At 36.0% G+C, this 12,998-nt stretch overlaps 1 protein-coding gene across 1 annotated transcript in view; it reads right to left on the bottom strand.

The window, feature by feature from the left end:
- The window catches only part of LOC309493633 (uncharacterized protein), a 454,994-nt gene that overhangs the window by 380,109 nt on the left and 61,887 nt on the right, over positions 1–12,998 (bottom strand). The window contains exons 9-10 of the mRNA XM_082162779.1: positions 6,325–6,693; positions 6,184–6,240 (exon numbers count right to left, since the gene is read on the bottom strand). Of these exons, the coding sequence (XP_082018905.1) occupies positions 6,184–6,240; positions 6,325–6,693 (426 nt within the window). The remainder of the gene's footprint in view (positions 1–6,183; positions 6,241–6,324; positions 6,694–12,998) is intronic.

The raw sequence follows: 12,998 nt of genomic DNA, 5'->3' as shown, positions 1-12,998 counted from the left end.
ATTTTTTCCAAATGATAAGTCAATCTATCAGTTACCATTCTCTCCATTACCTTACATAAATGAGAAGTTAAAGCTATTGGACGATAATTTATAGGATTACTTGGATCTTTCCCAGGCTTTTTAATAGGTATAATTAATGCTTCCTTCCAACTTTGGGGAATTATACCTTCCATCCATATTCTATTATAAAATGTTATTTTGTGGTTTTGTAATCTAAAGTTACATTTAACAGGAGCTCTACCTCCTGGTCAGTCCACACAAATGATGATCCTGGCGCCATCCTTGTTCAAAAGAGGAAGAGGAAGTGATTCGTTTCTGTTGTTGCGGTTTTCGGGATTCTGATTGGCTTACGTGGGCTTGAGCTTCTCGTTACACCGCCACCTACAGGTTTGGCATGCTCTTGACGGCATATATACACGGGTACGTGTAAATGAACACTTTTCTGAAAACTGACATGTGTGCACGATGTTATTTTTGAAACCGGAGAGGTTGAAATGTCCGTTTATGAAAATAGCCGCCCTCGTGTAAACGTAGTCTCAGAGTGTTATAAGCAACACTGAAGCAGTGTTAAAGTTATTGAGATAATTAAGTGATTAATTGTGTGATGATTGACCATTATTGAAGACATCTGATGTTAACAAGCAGAATCACCGAAGGAGAAAATTAATTTTTAAAACGGTCACCATTATGGTGATTGGTGTTTAGTTTAGTTGGACTCTTGACCCTTAATTAAATTACTTTAGCTTTTGTTTGGCTGCTGTAATTCAGTTATAACAGCCATATGAACAAAGAGAAAAGGTGATCTGATGGTGATGGTTGTATTTTAACATAATAATCATTAGTTGGCCTGAATCACTGAACTCATTAAGAGCAGAATTTCTGAGTTAAGTTTACCTTATGGATTATAGCAGCACTGTCCTTGTAGAGCATGCCATTTTTAGCCTTTTCAATGAAATCCAAATGATCAAATTAATAAAAAAATAAAAAAAATTAAAGTATTTTGTGTTGGCACACACAGACATCAAGAATTTGCGTATGAATCTCAACAATAGTGACAAACAGATCAACTCTGAACATAAGCTCATTATTTATTCATGCAGCAATGCATGATGGGAGCCATGAATGTGTTTTGATTGGTGGCACCCAGAATGCACTGCAACATGCTTTATAATTGTCACCATTGCTGAGATTCACAGGCTGATTCATGATGTCTGTGTCTACAAACAAAATACAGTTATTTTTGAATGTGAACAAGTTTTAAGAGATTATTTGGATTACACTGTAAAAGTTAAAAGTAGCATGCTTTCAAGGAGAGTGCTGCTATAATTACTACAATAAATCTAACTCAAAAATTGGGCTCTATAGGAGTTCAGTGATTCAGGTTAATTGATTGTGAAATAATGATTATTTTAAAACACAACCAACACCATCAAATCACCTTTTCTCTTTGTTCATCTGGCTGTTATAACTCATGTACAACAGCCAAACAAAATCTAAAGTTAACTAAAGCAAACACCGATCACCATAATGGTAACATACCAATTACGTTTTTTCTCCTTCAGTGATTCTGCTTATTAACATCAGGTGTCTTCAATAATACTCAATCATCACACAATTAATCACTTAATGATCTCATTAACTTTAACACTGCTTCAGTGTTACTTATAACACTCTGAGTGTGGACTCATATAAACACTGAGAGTGTTAATTTAACACTGGGGATTTTGCTGTGTACAATATTGAAAAATCAACCATGTGACCATGTAAGGAAATGACCAGCTAACCCCCCTTAGTTACGGTTGTTAACTCGGACAAACAAACGGAGTTGCTAACTGTCTTACAATGAGCTGACTTTCTTACAATGACAGCTGTCAGTGTGAAAACCTTGTCCCAAGATGTTTTTGATAAATTGTGGACACAGAAGGACCACCTCTCGTCGAGGAGCATTCAAGTGGGACTTAAATATGCCATGGAGGGATCAAAGATTATGAAATAAATATGGTGGGTAGTGATGAGTCGTTCATGAACGACTCATGTTCATTGCGTTTGTCACATGACAAATGAACGAAAGACTCGGAAGCTAAAGTCATTATTTATGTTCCCTGTAAATTATTTTTGACTGCATTATAATGATTTCTTAATTCAGAATATGATCAAGATTGTGTAGGTGGATGTGTTCGGGGAATTTGCCTGTTAAAATTATAATATTTAAAGCCCCTTAAATGAACGAAATGACTCGAAAAAAGATTTGTTCATTTTGATGAACGAGATCGAACAAGAGAGTCAGTAAAATGATCCGAACTTCCCATCACTAATGGTGGGTAACAAGACTAATTTGGAAGCGTGGGATTACAGATCACAAACAAGCGGGAGAAGCCTCATGTTGCGGTCATCACGATCGCAGAAAAATAATATTTAGGATCAACACTGTTCATTTATACCGCAGGGTAAGTTTAAATTCATTTACATTTAACCAGTTTAATACGGAGAGGCACTCTCAGTCAACAATTTGATCTCTCAGTGATCTCACCATTAGCTCTCAGGATACTCATGATGTGGCCACAATCTGAGTTCACAGTGATCTGAAAGTGTATCCTCACAGCACCCTCACTGTGTGCTCATGCTATAGTCACAATGTGAGGTCAAAGTGCACACAAAGACTAGACTGATTAGATTTCGCCCTGCAGCTCTGGCTGGAAACCTGTACATTCTTTTATCCGGCTTCCGTTACAAATTTGCGGGAACCAATCACAAACTGCCTTGTCCATCTGGCGCGCTATTGGTGGGTTTAACACAATGACACTAGAGAAGCAAAGTACGTCACCCGGATCGTTGGTCTGATTGGTTGAAGGACTATCCAATTGTGTACAGAGTTATGTGAACTATGCCCGTTGATCTCTTGTGCAGGAGAAAACACAGAGCAGACTCCACAGACTAATGTTCAATCTTAAAAGATTGAGCTTGGTCTGGTGATAGCCAGACTACACAAAGACAAGATACCCAGCATGCATTGCAGCATGAAGGTTTCGATCTTCACCATTGTTGAGATTCATACGCTGATTCTTGTGTCTAAATGACTCAGTGATTCAAATGTTTGTGCCTTATTATACAATTCAAATTCTTTATAAATTATTATGACACTGTTGGATATCATACTGTGTAATCTGAGGTCTATTATAATTTAAAATATCAATGTCAAATAAAATAATAAAACATCTAAATCTCTATTAATTCTCAATAATAACTTATGTAGACGTCAAACATTATGACAAACTTTTACCTGACTTCATCTTCTAGGTCTAACAATATAACAAACTAAATCTTACTTCTTCTTTTAGGTCTTACTAACCTTTTGATAAAGGTTGAACACAATGTCACCAAAACGTTCTGATCACAGCTGTATCCTTAAAGCCATATGGAAACTGTCAAACATGATTAATAACAGCTTGAGCACAAGATGTTCATGAAAATATCTGTAATGATGTAACTGCACATTTCACAGTCTTTTCCCCCAGTTTATACCTTGAAACAGAAACACTCACACATCTGTTCAATTCTACAGATCCACAAACATTCAGACAACACACAATCCAACAGAGGAAACATCAGAGTACATTACCAGCTGAGGTCGTCTCTGGTGTGACTGTTGTATCGGTGCTGATGATGTTAGTAACAGCTGGGAAAATAATGATTAATACTAATGAATCAACAACCACACAATAAAAAGAGCTCATGTGAATATAATTACCTGCACAGTATGCTGAAGCGCTCATAGTTGGTCTAACCAGCTCATACACAGTAAATTCCCCAGTGTTAAATTAACACTGCTCAGAGCACATATGGTCCCACTCTACATGGTGTTAAAGTAACACTGAAGCAGTGTTAAAATTAATGAGATAATTAAGTGATTAATTTAGTGATGATTGAGCATTATTGAAGACACCTGATGATAACAAGCAGAATCACTGAAGGAGAAAATCTCAAATTGTAAGCAACCATTATGGTGATGGGTGTTTGCTTTAGTTGGGCTCTTGACCCATACTGTATATTATTAACTTTAGACTTTGTTTGTCTGCTATTATTGATTTATAACAGTCAAATGAACAAAGAAAAAGTGTGATCTGATAGTGTTGGTTATGTTTTGACGTGAGACATATTTTTGACAATGAAACTTACTGAGATAGTTTGGTGTAACTTGTTAGCAGCAGCTTTTTGATTCTACAGTATATGATTATCAGCATTTTTCTTATAATCCAATATATTTAATAAACATTGTTCTGATCAAAACACTTTCAAATGTATTAATTTAGAAACACAGACATCAATAATCAGCCTGTGAATCCCAACAATGGTGACAATAATAAAGCATGTTGCAGTGGCTGCCACCAATCACAACTCATTAATGGCTCCCATCATGCATTGCGGTATGAATAAATTATGATCTGAATTGTCTATGTAATTTACTTTTCCCAATTGTCACCATTGTTGAGATGCATAGACTGAATCTTTATGTCTGTGTGTGCCTATAAGAAAAGTTATTTTTTTTTTTTACTTTTAAGAAATCCTTTATATTATATCTAAAATTCTGGATATTTATGCAGAATCACAGTTGTGCTGTAACCAACAACATAAATCAAAAACATAAAGTTAAAATGATGATTGTCATAACATAACCAACACCATCAGATCACTTTTTTTCTTTGTTCATCTGGCAGTTGTAAGTCAGATACAGCAATCAAACAAAAATTAAAGTTAATAATTGAAGGGTCAAGAGCCCAACTAAAGCAAACACCCATCACCATAACGGTGGCTTACAATTTGAGATTTTCTCCTTCAGTGATTCTGCTTGTTAACATCAGGTGTCTTCAATAATGTTCAATCATCACTCAATTAATCACTTAATTGTCTCATTAACTTTAACACTGCTTCAGTGTTACTTTAACACCATGTAGAGTGGGACCATATGTGCTCTGAGCAGTGTTAATTTAACACTGGGGATTTTACTGTGTAGACATAATAATTGTCTGGACAAGCTTTGACTTTAATGGGAAAAGACCCGAAATAACAGCAGTAACTCCCAGCGTTACCGCAGACATCTCGAGTGACGACTCCATCTGTTACTGTTGGGTGTCCACCACGTATCCACAGTGGGACTTGAGTGCCACAGCTGAACTGAGCAACACACGTGTCTGGGATATGAGCGCTAGTGTTGTTAATGAAGAGACGATACCAGCCGCTCCAGGAGACAGACGTGTCAGACATGTAGGAGTTAGGTGTCTGACTGCTGTTGGCTCTCCAGGGATCGTCCAGCACAGTGTATTTGTAGCAGGGGTCAACAGAGGGATTAGCTGATGTGAAAAACATTTAAAAAGTATTGCTTAAAAAATGATATAATACTTTTCACAGTGACTATGAAACAGTGCTACTTAACCAGAGGCCTCAGCGTTCAACAAGCTTTAAAATAATATGAAACAACTAAAGATCTATCCGTAAAAACCTTGATATATAAAGCAAAAAAACAAAGTGATTTCTAAACCTGGAAAAGACATGTAAATGAATAAATTCATCAGAATTAGACCAAACTGTAAATGTAAATGTGTTCAGTGAAGCTGTGCAGAGTTATACAGATTTTTACAGTTCTTCCTGAACCAAAACAATGAGTTTATGCTGCGTTCACACCATGTATTAATGGGGTTTATGCCGAATGTCACATGGACAAACAGGAAAACAGGTCTAGCATCCACTTGTGAAGTGTTAACATTATTTATTATCTATTACATTTTAAGGTAACCAGCTAGTTCCTTTTATTTGTGGTGTTTTATTCAATTGTAATATTCAAATGTAAGTGAGAAGAAGAAAGATAAAAACTTTTAGAAATCAATCTGCCTATATGCGATGGACATCGGTTATGCTCATCTGTGTTCGCTTCTTTCAATGTATCCTGAATAGCTCAATATTTAACAAAGCACAAAAGACCGAACAGGGTGGGATCTTATGTTGATAGCCTCTACACAACTGCACACATAGCTTTAACTACATTTATAACATCTTCACCTACTGACACAAGCATATGGGATGAATATAGTATAGCAAGCACACTCACTCACACATATTCACTGGCACAGATCATCACATTCATCAGGCCAGAAAATAAGCCAATAGAGACACAGTGTGTAACATTACCAGGTGAGATGGTCACTGGTGTGACAGTTGTAGGGCTGGTGTTAATGCTGCCAGTGTCTGAAAGTTTGGATGAATAGTGATTAATGAACAGAGACACAAATATTATGAGTGTGTAGAAAGAGCTCATGTGAATATAATTACCTGCACAATATGTTGAATCACAGAGAGTTGGACTAACCAGCTCATAGACATAATAATTGCCTGGACAGGCTTTGACTTTAATGGGAAAAGACCCGTAATAGCAGCAGTAATAGACCCAGTTACCGCAGACATCTCGAGTGACGACTCCATCTGTTACTGTTGGGTGTCCACCACGTATCCACAGTGGGACTTCAGTGCCACATCTGTACACAGCAACACATGTGTCTGGGATATGAGCGCTCATGTTGTTAATGAAGAGACGATACCAGCCGCTCCAGGAGACATTCGTGTCACAGTATCTGACTGAAATATGTGTATTACTGATGGATCTCCATGTATCGTTCAGCACAGTGTAGTTGTAGCAGGGGTCTGATAGATTATCTGTTATGAACATATATTAAGAAATCATTACGTTATTGTTAATAAAATGTTATTGTTATAAAATCTATTCAGAAGTGCAGCTTTAGTCATTCCTATCTATTTTAATTTCCAATTAACAAAATATTATTCATAAAGGGGAAGCAGAACTGCTTGAGTTACACAGCACAAGTGAACATTATAGCAGCCGATCACATACATCCTTCAAAAATGTAGGAAAAAAATGACTAATCACCAGAAACACATTGATTTCCCGAGATTTATATGTTAATACTGGTCCAAATTAATTTCTACATTGTCTGCAGACATGAGCTGAGAAAAACTGGACATTTCAGCACAATACATTACCAACGGCGGTCGTCTCTTGTGTGACAGTTACAGAGGCCAAGAGATCTGAGATAAAAATGATAATGAATACAAATTAATCAACAAGTTACAAAAGATGCAATATTTTAACCAACATTCTAGGTGAACTCTATTAAACTCTTGGCTGTCCAGCACATTAATAATGTCACAGCTCAGTCATCTCAATGAAAGAAGTGTGTGTCACATATTAAGAGGGATTCATTAGATCATCAAACACACATCATTAGATCAATGAAGGCCCAATCTTATAAAGTCTTATTTAGCATCTTCTGTGTTGAGCTTGGGGAGGATTTAAACATGATGAAATGTTTTAATCAGATCGGAAACGCATAATAAAATTAGCCCAAATACTTCTTAAACAAACACGTGGACCTACATGTGTTATTATCACAAAAAATAAATAAATGAGCAAAAAACACTGCTTATTGACTTACACAGCATAACAGAGATGATAGTCTGTGCTCTTATAAAACCTGTCATGAAATACGAAGAAAAAAATCAATAAAAACTAATGAAAATGTATTTGATTAAACTGCAATTTTGAGTTTGAGAAAAGTACATTCATCATCTGTCATAAATGTTTTTGCAGCAGTGAAAAGCACTTTTATAATATACTCACCTTTATGAAGAGAGGAAGCCATTTTCAGTTTGGTCACACCGGTGTATTTCTCTTTATATAAAAACAGTTCAGATGATGAGTTTCCTTTACAGTTTAGAGAGAGAGAGAAAACATACAAATTACCTGAGATATTTATGCATGACTTTAGTTTGTTGCATGACTTTGCATAACTTTAGTCAAACACACATGGAAATCCCGCTGTATTTGTGAGTTTACAGTACATGTTGCAACAGTCATAAATGAGGAGAGTCTGTAATGATTTAGAGACACACGATGGCGCCATTACGCTACTCTATCTTACTTTTGTTTGTGAAAAGAAAGAGAGAATGAAGAGGTTTGTGTGTGTGTTATTGCAGGGTCGTCGCTAGATTCTTTTTACGGGGAACGAGTCCCAGTGAAAAACAGTAAAATATTACTGATATAAATCCTTGGTTGATGGTGGAGATTAAATTATACCGTCCTGCTCATCATTCACTGATATTTCAACTATTATGTAATATGTGTTTTCTGCCAGAACTGGCCATTCGTGAATAAATCACTATTGATCTAATTGGGGCCGTTTACACAACACTGTTTTCAACTAAAAACTGAAAAATTGTATGCGTTTTGGGGGACTGAAAAGCAACTTTTGAAAACAGGTTTCAAAGAGCAAGTTTTTGAAAATGATAACGTTATCGTCGCCATGACGGTAAACTTGAAAATGTGAATCTGTGAAAACGTTGACGGCATGCACACGCGTATTACGTGTTTAGTGTAGTAAAATAAAGCATATGTGCGCAGACGTCTAGACTGCAATGGCATACTCTCTTGAATACTTTACGTGTAAACATCCTAAAAGGCATGATCACTTCAGACATATTTAAACAAAATCTCACGGGCAAAAAAAAAAATGTCCATTGTCTCGTGTAGTGATGAAAATCTCACACAAGCCGCGTTTCCATTACCCTTCAAATTGCGCAAATTGAAATTGCGAATTGAAAATACGCTTAATGGAAACACGTCAATTTCGCAAAAACTCCCATTTATCGCAAAAAAGTTTTTACGCTCTCATGAGGTGGTTTTTCAGGCAATTCGAAAAATGAATATTTCGCAAAACTGCAATGGAAACAGTTTTTGCGCATTTACAGTCACCTGACTTAGAAGACGCAGTGTGTTTGAAGTCCATGTATAGCTACGCAAATAATAATAATTTTATATTATTTTATTATAACATTTAATAGGCTATATTTAGAAGAGGCTTTTATGCAAAAAAGGAACAAAGCTGAGCGTGGAGCGCGCACTGCATGACACGGAGGCGCGGCCGCAAACACTTGCATTTTCCTATCAACAGTGGAAACAACTTATAGGCTACTCTATCATTTCTGGTCAGACAGAAAATAATAATACATTATTCTCAACCACTTTTATTTGTGTAAACTCACAATAACAAGAAAATGCTGTGCTTTTGTAAAATAAAAGAAACAATCAGACGCACATGATCTCCGTAAACTGGGGCGCGAGAACTGAAACAAAATATAGCCTGTGTAGGCTAAAGCTTGAAATGTCCACTTTAAAACGAACAAATTCGAATCGAAAGCTAATACCTTCTGATTATGTAGGCTAATCCGTATGAAAGTTGCATTTCTCTCTAAAAGCGCATCTGATAACAGCGGAGATGGAGATGTGATTTTAGCCGACACTTAGAAAACAATAGTTTATTAATTATATTAATGGCTCTTCTCATTCAGCACTGCGGGAAATACATCAATTCCAGTTTCTAATTTGGCCTTAGAAAACCAGTAAAATCGACATGTTTTCCATATTAATTTGTGAATATTTTAAATGTTTAATAAAGGGGCAAAAACAGCAGTTGTGTGTAGCCAGTTCAAATTAAAATTTTGGTGTTCAACTTGTTTTAAGAAGACAACAACCGTTCATTTTTCGTTTTTCAATTAGGGGTTAAAAAAGGAAAAACAAATAGACACAAAAGTTGCCTACATGGATCATTTGGACAGAACACCAGACAGAATTATTTATTAAATTCATAAAAGAAACAATAATTAGCCTATAGGAATACTGGATTCTAAATCTCAAAGAAATGCCACAATCGGAGCAGAAATGAGGGCGAAACACCCAGAAACTCCTTATATGTGTCGTTCGGGGGTCTTTCCCTGCCATTAATGCTTGGATAACACGCCACGTCTCCTTCCATTAATAATAATAATAATGTCTAATGCGGTGGCTGTGCTATTATAACCAACGTCCGTTGCCGTGATTTTTGGAATGACTTATCGCGAGAGAAAAAAATACGTTTTAGTCGCATAACATCGGTTAATGGAAACGCCGTCATTTCGCAATAGTTTTTTATCGATATTTAGATAATAGCGCAAAACATTTGCGCAAATCTGTAATGGAAACGCGGCTACAGATGGCACTTTATAAAAGCGGGTTTATATTGAAATGACTGAATTTCGTCTGGGAAAATTCGCCAAGCAACGGTAAATTATATCCAAAAACAGTGATAAAAAAAGATGATCAAAATATGGAGACACTTTTTGATAGGGGGTTGTTCCTCAGTACATATGAAACTAAAAAAGCTCCTGGTTTATAGCTTCAGGGATTTTAGTCTTTGCTCAAAACTGTATAAAATTCAAATCGATTACCTAAATATAAACTTTTAAAGATATTTGGCTTTCTGAGCATAATGAGAAGTTGATGTTGTACAGTGCAGTTGTTGTATTGATCGAGCATTGATCAAGCTGTTTAAAATGTACATTACGTAAACATCATTTTTATTTTTTATTTTTTATAAATAAATTTAGGGACTAGCCTAAGCAAAACTAAAGACTGTGATGGTGAGCTGTCCATGATAGCTGTGTTACGGTTAGAGATATTGAACACAGGCTGAAAGCTGTGCTAAAGTGCTAAACAGTGATTTAGTTTTCACTTGAACACTGATGTCTGTTATATCCACTGTCCATCAATGTGATTTTGACTTCATGTCTCTCTGTAACCCTTGCAACATTAAACAGTCCACTGAAGTTATGAATATTAACCAAATTACTCAAAATAACACACAGATCACAGTTCAGTGTATATGATGCAGAATAGTTGTTTTGAAAAGGCTGACGGTTCATCATCATCATGAATATCAGAGATTATGATCTGAAGCTGAGGATTTCCCCTAAATAACTTGAAACACATATCACAAACCGCTAATAAAGACCCAACAACTGTGAGATTGATAGTAACACTTAAGCATTTTATCCTCATCTGATATATAAATGATTTCAAGAGTGCCTTACCTGATATGAGTTTATCTTTAAATGATCTTCGGGTGAAGAAGACACATGAATATTTGTGAGTCAGAAGTGTAAATGACAATGATCAGCTAATGTTCCTGAGAAAACACATTCTGTTATCTCCTCCTGCTCACATTCAAATTTATATTCAAATTCATACACAAAGACAGAACACATGCCAAGATGCTTTTATACTTATTAAACCAACATCAATACAAAGGTCATGTCTAACAACTTGGAACATTCTTTTCATAAAAAGAAGTCAAATGTCAAATATCTGTGCCCAGTGTGAATAGTTTAATATGAACCTATTGTTTCTATTGTAAAAATCTTATTTGCAGCAAATACTAGGAGGGGTTTGTAAAGGCCCAGAGTCTAACTCTTCGCCTATGATCCTAGTTGGGATATTATTTGAACTGTTTATGATTTGAGTGTGAATTTCACTTATTCCAAGTGAATAGTTGTATGTTGTATGTATTACTTTCACACTACATTTATGTCCATTTTGGTGCATCAAACCTTTGAACCCAGTTTATATTCACCTTGGATCCGAGAAACACCTTATCTCTTTATTTCCATTCTGCTGTGACAAGATAAACACAGATCTGCCCACTACTTTACATCTTGCATCAAAGATGCAAATCCACCAAGGATTAGAGGAATGCGTGACGTCGTTTGAGCTAATATTTAATAACTTCATTTTATTTGTTGCTGATGTAGCTTATGAGAATTGATCAATAAGTTATGACAACATAACATTTTTACATTGCTTTACCACAGGGATAGGCAAACTCTGTCCTGGAGAGCCACTGTCCTGAAGAGTTCAGCTCCAACCCTGATAAACTCTCCTGTCTGTAGCTTTCTAGTAATCCTGAAGACATTGATTAGCTGGTTCAGGTGTGTTTGATTAGGGTCCCAGATAGATAGCAACCATCAAAGCAATGTTAATGTGTCAATGTTAACTGCATTGAATCAACATATCTTTTTGAAAAATGTCCAGCAATTAATGTTGAGAAAATGTTGGAATTTCATGTTACAGTGTGATGTTGGTTCAACATTTTCATTGAAAAGGCTACAAATATTATGCTGTACAAGGACAGAGCTGCTATAATTAATAAAGTAAACCTAACTCAGAAATTGGGCTCTATATTAGTTCTACCAGAAAGACTCGGGAGATAAATTGATATAACAAGCGTATATTTATTAACAGCCCAGAAAGTATAAATTTATAAAATTCTTTGGCGTAGGCCCCGTCCTTAGCGCGCAATGCGAGGGTAGCAGAAGCTGCATATCCTGCCTGAAGATGAAGGCAGGGGCGCAGCCGACCCCCTGGGGGTAAAGGAAGGGACCATCCTGGTGGTGGTGAGGAGGATGAAGGTGGTGGTTGGGGAGGATGGAGGCAATTGGCAGCGTCAGCATCTGCGAACTCAGACAAGTGTAAGTACCAATCTTTTATACTGCGAGTGTTAGCACATGATTGGTTAGAAGTGAGGTAATGCATGACGCGCTGATTGAGTCTTCCTGGCAGAACTTACGCTAAAGCTTGCATTTCAGTGATTCAGGTCAAATGATTGTGAAATAATGATTTTGTTAAAACACAACCAAAACCATCAGATCACCTTTTCTATTTGTTCATCTGGCTGTTATAACTCAGATACAGCAGCCAAACAAAATCTAAAGTTAATGATTTAAGAGTCAAGAGCCCAACTAAAGCAAACACTGATCTCCATAATGGTAACTGTAAAATTACGGTTTTCTCCTTCAGTGATTCTGCTTGTAAACATCAGGTGTCTTCAATGTTGGCAATAAAAAATAAAGAGTTATTAATTCATCTTTGATGTCTGTCTGCTATTCAGATCTTTTTGTTTACATTTTTTTTTTTTTGTAAATTTTACTCATTTTAAATGGTTAACTTTTAAGGAATTAATTTGATTAATTATTACTCAATTCTAATTTGTTACATTTAATTAATAATATTGCTTGTCATCTGTTGCCACAATTTTATTGAGTAGATATAGCGTATTCATTTT

Source organism: Leuciscus leuciscus (genome assembly GCF_965113295.1).
Source record: "Leuciscus leuciscus genome assembly, chromosome: 3".
Classification (NCBI taxonomy): Eukaryota; Metazoa; Chordata; class Actinopteri; order Cypriniformes; family Leuciscidae; genus Leuciscus; species Leuciscus leuciscus.
This window is presented reverse-complemented; position numbering and strand designations above follow the sequence as displayed.